The sequence below is a fragment of the Typopeltis vanoorti genome, chromosome 11 (genome assembly GCF_054136105.1).
Source record: "Typopeltis vanoorti isolate ZY-2024b chromosome 11, IOZ_Tvanoo_1.0, whole genome shotgun sequence".
Taxonomy (NCBI): domain Eukaryota; kingdom Metazoa; phylum Arthropoda; class Arachnida; order Uropygi; family Thelyphonidae; genus Typopeltis; species Typopeltis vanoorti.
Genome location: NC_143559.1, coordinates 7,392,620 through 7,406,101, shown reverse-complemented (window position 1 = coordinate 7,406,101; position 13,482 = coordinate 7,392,620). Strand labels below are relative to the sequence as shown.

The 13,482-nt window shown below is 35.4% G+C and overlaps 1 protein-coding gene across 2 annotated transcripts in view; it reads right to left on the bottom strand.

The window, feature by feature from the left end:
• Window positions 1-13,482, bottom strand: part of LOC150101286 (phosphatidylinositol 4-phosphate 5-kinase type-1 alpha-like) — a 597,237-nt gene that overhangs the window by 358,032 nt on the left and 225,723 nt on the right. For both annotated transcript variants that reach the window (XM_090401030.1, XM_090401031.1), the window contains exon 10: window positions 2,391-2,460. In XM_090401030.1, coding sequence (XP_090257156.1) covers window positions 2,391-2,460 — 70 coding nt within the window. The remainder of the gene's footprint in view (window positions 1-2,390; window positions 2,461-13,482) is intronic.

The window sequence follows — 13,482 nt, the reverse complement described above, 5'->3', positions numbered from 1 at the left end:
TTAACTGAGTTATTTTTGCAAGTAAACATTTTTTTTTATATGTATTTATTTTTTAAGTATGATATTGTCAGTATAATGGTAGAATAAGGTCAGTGAAGACATTATTGTCAAGTGATTTGAATTTCCGTGATTTTGTACAGTGCAGTGTCTGTGAGATGTATTCATCATAAAAATCAAAGAATTCATGGAAGGAGAGTGAAACAGGTTAGCGAGTGTGTATTAAGTGTTTCAACAGCGAGTGGCAGTTAGGGGACAAGAACAAAGCGAATGTTAGTAGAGCAGATAGTATGATAGATTAGGAATGTATTTAATGTTTTGCTGCCATGAGGCCAAATGGCGAAAGTATCATCAACATATCTTGAGTCAGACTTTAGGCTGACCGAATCTAGAGCTCATTGCTTGAAGCCTTCCATGTAAAAGTTAGCTATTGGTGGGGAAAGTGGTAAGCTCATGGCTGTACCTTCTTTTTGTGGGTAAAAATTATTTTGCCACAAGAAATACACAGAGGAGAATAAGTGGGCAAAGAAGGCCATAATATCAGGTGGAAATATGTTCTATAAGAGAAGAATAGTAATATTCTTCTCTTACAGAACATATTTCCACCCTATATCACAGCCCTCTTTAAATTTAATTTAAAGAGGGCTGTGATACATTCAATTAAATACAGACTAAAAAACACATTAAATACATTCTTAACCACCTCAACAAACATATCCAATTCACCACTGAAACTGAAAACAACGCTCTTCCTTTTCTATACCCGCTCGTCACACGTATTTCCTCAGGCTACTTCTCCTTCACAGTCTACCGCAAACCTACACACATACAGGCCAATACATACATAAAAATTCATATCACCATCCAACACAAAAACTAGGAGTCATCAGCACCCTCAAACACAGAGCCCTAACAATTTTCTCCAGTGAGCAAGCTCAGAAACAAGAATTTGAAATTATTAACTAAACATTTGTAAAAAATAGCTACAATAAAAAAAAGTTTCACAAGATCCTCCATAAAAATGCCATTAAAAGCAAAAAAGATTACAAGAATGCCATAGCCATATCTTACATTAGGGGCATTTCAGAAAAAATAGAACACTACTTAAATACAATATTAAGACAACCTTCAAATCCCCAGAAAAATTACTTAGGCATTTATATACATATACTTTATTTACTTAACTCTTCCAAAAATCCTCTTCCATACTTTGCCCACCCAGAGGTTTACAAAATTCAATGTACCTATAATCTACCTTGCATAGGGGAAAGAGGATGATGCACCATCCCAATCAGAAAAGATTAACACAAACACCATAAATATCTCCACTATGCTAAAACAAGCCTATCAGACCATGCACTCCAAATATGCCACAGAATTGACTGGAAAGGCACCAAAATCTGGTTTGAAAGAAAATTCAAAGAAGCTTGTGAAATGCTGAAACATCACCCAAAATCTGAACAAAAATGGATTAATTATTTCAAGAATTTGTAGGACCCATCTTTAACCCATATAGCAACCAGAACAACCCCAAACAGAAGAATATCTCAATACGAGAGGACTTTAGAAATTCTTTAATGTAGTTTCATTTTTTATTTATTTATTTATTTTTATTATTACTTTTTCCACCTGAGATCAGGCTAGGGTAAATGATTAACAAACATTTAGATTCATCTTACTTTTGTATAGTGCAGTGTCATGTAGCTAGTATGTTTTCCTGATGATGACCTCAATACAGAAGTCAAAACTAATAAAGTATAATACAGAAGTCTGTACTTTCAATTACTTTAAACTAACCAATACTTTTTTCAAAAAAAAAAAAAAAAAAAAAGAATATAAATAAATAAACTAGGAATGGCATAGTAACAAGAACTATAACTGCTTATATCTTTACTAACTAGAAACAACCTCCACAAGTGAGAGACGTACAATTTTACAGAGGAAGTGAAATTTTTAGGATCATTACTTAGTAGTCACTAAAATAGAAATATCAGCAAAATGGAGAAATGAAATAAATAAGAAATAACAAGAAATAGAACAAGCATACAAAGTATATCCATTACAAGAAGAAAGAAAGAAAGAAATGAAAAGATCAAGGAATATAGAGAGAAATGGAAAGATATCAGTTACCAAAAGAGGTGGATAGATACAGACCAAAGGGAAGGAGAGAGGAAGACCAGCAAAGCATGAACAGGCAAATGCCTAATCCTTGAAGAGAAGAAGTCTTGAGAACGTGTTGTTCAGTGAGAGTTCGGAAGTATAAATTCAGGGAAAGTAGAATGTTTACAGGTATGCATGCATATTTAACTAGCTTTTCATTAACAAATTAGGTTTATAGAAAGAATATCAAGACACTTGGCAATGACAGGCCACCAGGTTAAAATTTAACCTACCAGTACTTGCAATATCACCTTCACTAACTGCATGTGCTTTCTGCTCACTGATAGATTTTGTTTTCTGATCCTGAAAGAGATGGATAAATAATATACCTATAAGAATTTTAAATATAGATATATATATATATTATTATTATTAATAATATAAATAATAACATTCTTTTGAAAATCAGTGCACAGCACAAATTTGATATCTTTATAATTTCAATTTTATGATTTAAACTAGCAGGCAAATAACTGATCAAGGCTATACCAAATGATTATATACCAAGGCTATACCTAAAGCCAAAATTTTGGGGAAATAAAACCAAAAACAGAATGATAAGAATCACATCAAATAATGTCTGGGATAGTTCTACATATCTATGAGATCAATTTTCAGCTATGCTATTTATAAAAAAATATCTGAAGAACAATGATGATGGATCACTTTTTTTGTGGCTGAATATAATTATCTAATATAATTATGGGCATGGGAGTAAGGATAACAGTTCAATGTTGCGAAATGTAAGGTTTTAAAATTTGGTAAACAAAGATGGGATGTAGAATTTACTCTTGGTGGGGATATATTGTTGGAGGAAATAAAAGATCTTGGGGTCATGGTGGATAAGAATCTAAAATTTAGAGGATGCATTGCTAAAATTGTGAGGACAACACAGAGAATCCTGGTAGTGATGCAAAGGATGCTGACTTGTAGAAGTAAGGAGATCCTGGTTCCACTGTATAAGGCTTTTTTTTTATAATCCCACACATGAGAAGGTACAAGAACTTCTAGAACATCAATGCCATGTGTGAGGTGTAGAAAGATGAGGTGTTGAGATAGAAGAAACCTATTGAGATTCTATGAAGAAGGCTGTTCATGAAGAAGGCTGTTCCAAAAGACAGAGGTAGACAAAATAACTGAGGAAGAGGAGAAGCAGGTTCAATGAGTTTACAGTTGCACTGTAAAGGGATGTTGGACAGCAGCTGAGCTTGTTTTTTTAACAGCCTTAACAGCAAGTGGAGGAATGATGTTTTTCAACTGGAATAGCGACTATGGAAGTACCTATAGAAGAAACACAGGCTGAAACTCAGTCTATGAGATAGAGGTTGAAGTGAGCCTGTGAGAGAAGAGGCATCCAAATTGCTCTCCTCCGGAGAGCATCAAGAATTTTTAAGGAGGTTTTAGGTACACCACCCCTAATGCATGTACAGTATTCTAAGGATGAGCAGATTTGGAATTTATATATAGTTTCTTGAACAGAAAAGAATGCATAGTTTCTAAGAAACTGAAGAAGCTATTGATGTGATGTGTTTGTGCCAAGAAAGGTTGGAGATAAATGTCAGTCCAAGGAGAGAAAGCTCATGTTGTTGAGTACTGAGGATGATGGAAGGGGAGCTGTGACACCTTTTGAAAGAGAAAAGGCTGGACTGCATTTTGGCTGCATGGAAGGTAATTAGGCTATCCTTGCCCATACTGAAGGACGGTATGGAGATCAGTGTTTAGATTGATGTTTAGAGTTTAGATATGGTGCTTAGATCAGTGTTTAGTTGAATAGGCCATAAATGGACTACTGTACACAGATTTGGTCACCTGGTTTTCAAAAGGATGAAGAGATATTGAAAAGGGTCTAGAGATGACTGACTAAGATAGTTCTGATCCCTGGAATGTAGAATATGAAGAAAGGTTGAGAAGATGCAATTTACAGAGTAGATAGAAGAAAGAGGGGTGATATAGATGTACAAATTGGTAAGGGGTTGTTATTGGATTAACATTGAAGAGGTTTTCATAAAGTGGTGGGAGATTGGGAGAGAACAAGATTTCATCCCTGAAAGCTGCATAAGGAAAATGTGAGCAAGGGAGTAAATGCACTGCCCAGGAATGTGGTGTGTGTGCAGAGAATTTGAATGTATTTACGGCACGGCGCGTGATGTGATGTGTGTGTGTGTATGTGTGAGTGAGTGAGACAAAGGGACCTCCTAGGTGTTATTATCCCAAGACCCCAACGAGTCTGACTCCTTGGGGGTCTTGGGATAATAACAGTAATAAAAGTAGACTCTTGTAACAGAGAACAAGCCTTACAGGATGATATTTCCACTTCAATATCTAGTATAAGAAAAGTGTTAAAATTGATTAAATATTCTCAAACAAGAAATTCTATTTTGCAAAAAATAAATAATAAAGAGAGAAATTATATAATTATAAGTCATTAACAGGCTACAAAACTCACTGGAATATATTAGCAAGTATGGCTGACTAATTTTTATGAGAAGGAAAAGTATTAAAAAAAATGCTGAAAATACATTAAATTGTTTAAAACCCATAAGAGATGCAGCTAAAGAATACACAATCATGAGTAAATCTACTAACAAGCAATGGAATTTTTAGATTTCTCTCTTGTAATTTGGAAAACCAAATTCTGTTTTGAGTAAGAAGCTTTTGAAAGAAACTAAACAGCAAGTTTTTAAACATAAAGATTGTCTTAGTATTACTTCATATTTATATGAGGATAATGAGGATTTTTATGTTATATCAAATAAAAATGAAATAATACAATCTGAGAAATCAAAAATGGAATTAATTTTCAAAGAAAATTGTACTTCAGTAGAAGCTTGAAACAGAAATAATACAAAGTAATGGAAAGTTATAATTTTGGATAATTAGAAGAATAAATAAAATAACTCTTTTTACATTCTTGGGAGCCCATTTCCTGTTCCCAATTCCCAGAGATTGAAATATGTTGAGAATTTAGAAACCTTATTCATGGGAATACAATATGATTATTATAGCATTTTTTGAAAACACAAAAAAAGAGAGATAATGAAGTGAAGCATTACGAAGATTTCAGAAGAGTTGTGTCCTCTCAAATATAGAATGTAAAGAAAGCAGTAATGATAATGGCTTTGAGGCCATTTGGTGTGAGGTTCAGGTAAGCATAAATTTTAAATCTGTAACTAGACATTTTACATTCTCATAGAAAGGCTTAGACGTTGATTATGCATGCTTATTAAATTACTTAAGGAAATTACAACGTACAAAGGATATACATTAAATTAGATTTTAATCTATAATTCCAATATTTCGGCAATGTCACGTGGCCATTTTCACAGGAACTTAAAATAAAGACACGTGCACGCAGGCACTACACAGTAAATGAGGACGAAGCAGGAAACTGTTGTTTCTCCTAAAAGTCCTGATGATGCCCCCCTAGTGGGCTATGTAGGTATTCTTGGCCGTTGGGCTGAAGGTCTTCTGATGTAAGTCTCCCAAAAATGGGGCAGTCTCATGCAACCAAATTTGTTGAGGTTTGCCATATTTCTTAGGGCTGATTCCATGAATAGCCTTTCAAATTTGAATTTACTACGGTGTATTACCGAGACATATTTCCAACGTATTCTGTGGCGTGTATCCAGAGCAGGGGCTGTAAGACCAGAGTGGCTGTACTGGTGAAAACAGATGCAGTCCTTATGTTCTGAAATTCTGATATTTGCTGTCCTGTCTGTTTGGCTAAAGTAGGACAGTTGAAGTTTATGTAGTAATGTGTAAAGTTTATGAAATAAACTTTTATACAGTAAAGTTTACGAAGTAAAAGTAGGACAGTTGAAGACCCATATTTGGGAGACTTACATCAGAAGACCTTCAGCCCAATGGCCAAGAATACCTACATAGCCTGCTAGGGGGCATCATCAGGACTTTTAGGAGAAACAACAGTTTCCTGCTTCATCCTTATTTACTGTGTGTAGTGCCTGGGTGCACGTGTCTTTATTTTAAGTTCCTGTGAAAATGGCAATGTGATGTTGCAGAAATATTGGAATTATAGATTAAAGTCTAATTTAATTTATATCCTTTGTACGTTGTAATTTCCTTAAGTAATTTAATAAACATACACATTTTACAGAAATGAGTAGCAGACAATGATACTTTCAAATAACAGTTTAACACATGTAAGGGAAATTAGAATTTATTAACATCTATATATTTCACTTAGTGACATGAGCATCATTCAGGGATAGAGCAAAAGAATTGATTACAACATTCTAAATGATTCAACATTCAAACAGCATGAGTCACACTTTCAAGTGTCCCAATCACAGCTGGGGAAAAAAAATATAATAATAATAATAAATAATAAAATCTTTATGAACAATTTATGGTGATTACTTTCCCAAAACTTGGAGTCATGTATGCAGTCTGTTCTGTTAAGATTAGGGCAATAACATAGTATTGTGCATATTTCAAAGGAATAGGTGATCGAATTTAAATCTACTATAGTGTAATATCTGTCTCATCGAGTGAAATCTATGCTTAGTATCTATGGTATGAGAAGTAAGGCCTGAACGTTCTCGTTGTAGAAATATTATATAATCTTGGTGTTCTTTGATTCTGATCTTTGCAGAATGGCCAGTCTGCCCAAAATAGCAAAGTCGACATGGACATTGTACTTGAAAGATAAGGATAGTGGAGGCCATTTATCTTTAATAGGTGGAAAGAAAGAAGATAACTTTCATGCTGGTTTGTTTGTTTGTATTTGTGGAGAATCCTTGCTATTTTTCTGGAAGCCTTCATCACATCTGATTGTAGTGTGGCTAAAGGATCATAATTTTCAATTATTTTCTGGATGGTGTTTTCTTTTCATTCATTAGACAACAATATAATTCATATGTTATTTAATTCTTTTGATATCAGGGAGTCCGATGAACAAATTGTAGGTGCTCTGTGTACAAAACTTTTCTTGTGTAATCTTATAATCTTGTGTGATGAATGATGATGTGAAGCTGAGTGGATATATCTGCCCAGTGAAGGAAGGTTTCCTGTTGATGGAAAATTCAATATTGCTGGTCATGGATTACTAAGGTATCCAAATGAAGGGAAGATTGTTGTTAAATTCGGGTTTAATAGTGAACTTGATGTAGCTGTACAAGGAGTTTACTCTGTCCAAAACTTGATTTACAAGTTTGAAATTTTAGAAAAAAGAAACCCTTGTGTCATTCAACTGCCATCTATAACAATCATCATCATCAAATTCCTGACATGTACCCTCAAGGGGTGTACAGGATATGATAGTACTACATGAAAAATGTACATCATTACTAACTTCCTATCTACAATTTTCCTCCAAATCAGTCTATTACTTGTCAAGACTCCAATATTATCATTATCAGATCTTATATTTCTATCTTTATTCAATCTATAACAAATGGGTTATAAATTGAACTAATTAATCCATGAAGAGTTAAGTATCTAGATAGCAAAATATCTAGATTTTGCATTATCATCTTAATGCATACCTAATTTAGATTTTATGGCAGGTGTAGAAAAAAAAAAAAAACATGTCGACGGGGGTTAGCCTAATGGCTATGTGCTTCGCAACTATATGCCTGGGGAAGGAGTATCCTAGGTTTAATTCCTGTCGACGACATAAGGATCTTCCTCAGCCATAGCCAAGTTAGTCGGCCTTGGGCATGGACAGCAGGTTTTTTCTCCCCAGTTTATCTGGGGTTTTTCATCCCACAAACAGGCAAACCGGTCCCGTGAACACACACGGATAGTCATGAATATCACTCTTAGGGGATGCAGCAGAGGAGTGGCGAACCGGCTGCATTAACAGGCCAGTAACCCCTCATTAGGAAGAGACTCAACCCATCCTAGATGGAGAAGAAGGATAGGATAGGATAGGATAGATATTATTATTATCACACAAGATCACATGGAGTCAAAGACTCATCTAGGAGGTCATCTTATCATACATACTGTGCTTTAAACACACTCAAATTCTCTGTAAACAGCAAACTCTCCAGTAAGGCATTCCAATCATTCACAACTCTGCATGCAAAAAATCTGCTTCTCACTCCCCTGCTCACACCTTCTTTATACAGTTTCCAGAGATGACCTCTAGTTCTCCCTTGATCTCCCACTATTTTCTGTAGAACCTCTCCAACACTGATCCTATAAACCCCTTACTAACTTGTAGGTCTCTATGATAGCTCCTCTCTTCCTCCTATCCACTAGACTCTGTAAATTGCATCTTCTCGATCTTTCCTCATATTCAACATTCCAGAGGTCAGAAACTACCTTAGTCAGTCACCTCTGGATCCTTTCCAACATCTCTTCATCCTTTTGAAAACCAGGTGACCAAATCTGGGCACAGTAGTCCATGCGTGACTTAATCAAAGCTTTATACAATGGAACAAGAAACTCCCTACTTCTATAAGTCAGTGTCCTCTACATCATTCCCAGAAGTCTTTGTGTTGTCTTCGCAATTTTGGCAATGTGTCCTATCCACTATCACCTCAAGATCTCTTATTTCCTCCAACAATATATCCCCACCAAGCACAAATTCTGCATCCCATTTTTGTTTCCCAAATTTTAAAATCTTACATTTTGCAACATTGAATTCGCATCCACATTCCTGTGCCTAACCACTCAATTTATTCAAGTCTTCTTGTAAAGCCATGACATCTTCTCTACTCTTCATAGTTCGTCCCAACTTTGCATCATCTGCAAACAACTGAATATTTCCATCCAAATCTTCGCCAATATCACTAATATACAAGTTAAACAGCAATGGCCCTAGAACAGACCTCTGAGGCACACCACTAGTGACCTTTTTCTGGGATATTGCTCCCCCCCCCCCCCATACACAACTTGCTAATACCTATCAGATAGCCAATCTCCGATTCAATACACTAATCTAATATCCAACCCCATCCGCTCTAGTTTGACTATCAACTTATCGTGTGGTAATCTATCAAAAGCCTTTGCGAAATCTAAGTATATTACTTTGTATCCCTCTCCTCAGTCCAAGGAAGCAGTCACCTTATTGTAATAAGTAAGTAGATTACTAAAACATGACCTACCTCCCTTAGCAAATCCATGCTGTCCATCAAAGATAATATCATTGTTGCCAACCCAACTCTGGATCCTAGTTCTCACAAGCTTCTCCAACAACTTAACCACAACAACTGACACACAGATAGGCCTATAATTTTATGCTTGAGTTCTATCACCTCCCTTATGAAGCGGCACAATCTTACCCTCCTTCCACTCCTTAGGAACTTGACCCAGTGCAAGACTTATTAAAAAAATATGTCAAGGCATATGTCAACTCCCTGACACATTCCTTTAAAATATGTAGTGATATATTATCAAGTCCCACAGTCTTATTAAGATCTAGTTTGCTCAACTCCCCATACACCTCTTGCTCACTTACAGTCAATCTCTCCTCCACATCATCAACTGCTCTTAATTTCTCCATGAAGTCACATTCACAAGATTGAAAGACCTTTATGAACTGCTCATTAAGTATCTCCACTATATCTTCCTCAACAGCTGTCTTTATACCATTTTCTCCAATCAATGTCATCCTTCCATAATCATTCTTTTTTTTTTTTTGCTGGCTGCATATCATATAACATACACAGAGAAGGAGTTGCATTACTAATTGAAAAGAAACTTACACATTCAGTAATTGAAATAAACCCAGTGTCCCCTAGAATAATAACAGCCAAATTTCAAGCAAAAGAAAAAGGTCAAACAATTAAAATAATCCAAATATATGCACCAGACAGTAACCATTCAGAGGAAGAAATAGAAAATTTCTATGAAGAACTACAACAGGAAATAGATAATCCCAAAAATAGAGAACTCATGATAGTGATGGGAGATTTTAATGCAAAAATAGGACAGTTCACAGCAGACAAAAAAGATGTGATGGGGAAATTTGGATACGGAGAGCTTAACGACAGAGGAGAACAATTACTCCACTTCTGTAAAGCAAACGATCTAATGATTACAAACACATTGTTCTATCAATGCCCTAATAATAAATATACATGGACATCCCCAGATGGTAATATAAAGAACTGCATAGACTATATTATCATAAACAAACAATGGAAAAGATCAGTAAATAATGTACGAACATTAAGAAGTTTTGATTTTGACACTGGCCACGAAATATTAACTGCCAAAGTGAAGATAAAATTCAACAGGAAAAACATCAACTTATCAAAACTAAAAGATAGCTCAAGCAGAAGTCGATTTTTAGAACAGATGTGCTTGAAATTAAAACCCTCCATCTTACAGAACAACGGAAAATTCTGGGAAGAAGGAAAAGAAACAGTGTTATCAATTGCAAAAGACACTCTAGGTTCCAAACCCAAAATAAACAAACAGTGGATAACCCAAGAAATCATAGCTACCATAGAAGAGAAAAGAGAGGCCAAGATACTTGTAAACCAACAAAACAATGAAGAGAATAGAGAAAAATACAGAGCACTAAAAAATAAAGTTGATAATCTATGCAAAAAAGCCAAAGAAAAATGGTTAGAAGAAAAAGCTAAGAAATGCCAAGAAGCATACCAACAAAACAGCCTAAAAGTCTTCCATGATACTGTAAGAGAAATTACAAAGGAATTCTCAGCAAAAGCAGTAACAATAATGAACAACAAGATGACTGAAACCGGGAATATTGAATATATAAGAAAAATCTGGTCAAACCATTTTAAGGCTATCTTCCACCAAGGAAACAAAACTACAATGCCAACAATAGAAGAAAATAATGATCACCCAAAAATTTTACAAGAAGAAGTTAGATACGAAATAAAATAGATGAAAAACAATAAAGCACCAGGCATTGATACTATCCCTACTGAACAGTGGTCATATGGAGGCAGCATATCAATAGAATATTTAACAACCCTATTCAATAAAATACTACAAACAGGAGAGATCCCAGATGACTGGAGAACTGGAAAGATCATCCCAATATACAAGAAAGGAGACAAAAGAGACTGCAGAAATTACAGACCAATCAATTTACTCCCTCACACCTATAAAATATTCATAAGAATTATACAAAATAGATTAAAAAACACCTACAAAGAAATGATAGGCATAGAACAAGCTGGTTTCCAAGGAAACTATTCAACAATAGACCAAATTTTCACATTGCACCAACTAACAGAACTCAGCTGGGAAGACCATAAAGAACTATATTGTTGTTTTGTGGACTTTAAACAAGCTTTCGATAACATCAACAGAGAAATCCTTCTCAAAATTCTACTAGAAAAAGCAATAGACAAATATATAATACAGTTTCTGATAAAATATTACTCTAAGACAAATGCAATAATTAAAAAGGACACACTCACAACAGAACCCATAGAGATCCAAAAAGGAGTAATGCAAGGATGCCCATTATCCCCATGCCTATTCAACATATATCTAGAAGAAGTTGTAAAGAAAGCAATAGACAATGAGCCTGGAATCAATGTCAACGGTTTAAACATAAATAATATCAAATATGCAGATGATCTCGTCCTTCTTGCAAGAACCCCAAATGAACTACAAAAGTTGATCAACAAGCTAAATGAAACCTGTAAAACATATGACATGACAATAAATATACAAAAGACAAAAGAGATGAAAATAGGGAGGAACAGAACTACCATCTCAGCCCCCCTAAACGGAGAACAATAAGAACAAGTAGACAACTTCATATACCTTGGATCAAAACTAACAGAAACAATAGATGAACTCAAAACAATCAAACACAGAATAGCGATAGGATGGACCACCATGGCAAAATTATAGAAAATCTGGAAAACAAACAAGATATCTAAACAAGCCAAAATCAAATTATATGAAGCAATAATTATACCAACAGTCATCTATGGAGCAGAAGCGTGGACAGTTAAGAAAAGGGAGGAGAAAAAAACTGCTGGCATTTGAAATGCTTAAGAAAAATAAATAGAACAAGTTGGATAGAAAAGAAAACAAACATCACAGTCAGACAAGAACTATTGTATAAAAAGACAATAATAGAAAAAATTAGAAAACAACAACTGAGATGGTTTGGACACACTGTCGCATGGATGCAGACAGACTTCCTAACGTCTTAATCAATACTTTTCCAACTGAAAAAAGAAGACCTGGAAGACCAAGAATTACCTGGATGAAATTAATAAAGAACATCTCGGAATGCAGAACATATAAGGAACTTTTTCGAACTGCAAGGAATAGAGAAGACTGGAAGATCCTGCTCAAGAGAAGACTCAACCCGTCTTAGACGGAAGAGAAGAAGAAGGCTGCATATCAAAAGAACTCCCTAGGATTCTTTTTGGCTTCATTAGCTAATTGCTGCTCATACCTCACTTTTGCTACCCTTACCAACCAAGTCACCTGCTTTGCCTGATCTTTGTAATCCTCATGGAATTAGTTATTACACTTCTCTTATGCTGCCTCCATAATGCCCTTTTTCTCTGTATCGCAGCTTAATCTCTTTATTCATCCATTTCACACCTACCTTATTTAACCTTCTGACCTTGGAATACATTTAGACATCGCTTCTATTAGATAGTTCTTGAAAATCCCCCAAGCTGCCTTGATCTCTTTTCCAGCTAACTCTTCATTCCATGTTACACCTGCAAGCTGTCTCCTGAGCTCTTCATAATTACCTCCCCTTGTAGTTCCACATATAGCCTTTTCTCACAGAGGTCTTCACACTGCTGGCAACCACCCAGGTAATCACTCCATGGTCACTCTCACCAACTGGTGGGTGATTGTACACCTTATTTATAATTACATCCTCTGATGAGATGATCAAATCTAAAACCTTGTGTGCCCTCTGTTACATACTGTCTGAGGTAGTTGTCCCTCAGAAACTCATTTTCTTTACTTCCAGTTGCTATCTCATTATTCCAGTCTATACTGCCATAATTAAAATTGCCCATAATGATCACCCTTTTCTTATTTGCTTGGCTAATTTGATTATGCATTTCATAGTCACTACCGTCCAGATTACCAAGTCTATAACAAAAACCAACCAAGCATTTCATTCTATTCACCTCTATCTCATATCATACTGCCTCAAAACCACTGGCACTATTTCCCTCTTGCATCTCTACTTTGTATCAACATAACTCTTTCTCTATCATCAACAGCACTCCCCTCTCCCTTTTTTACCCTTTCTATCCTCACGAAACACATCATACCTTTCATCTCTATTGCTGTCAGGATGTCATCCTCATCCGACCATGTCTCACTTATTCCAACAATTTTTGGGTGATCAGACTCAATTAATGCTACCATTTTATCTACCTTGCTTCT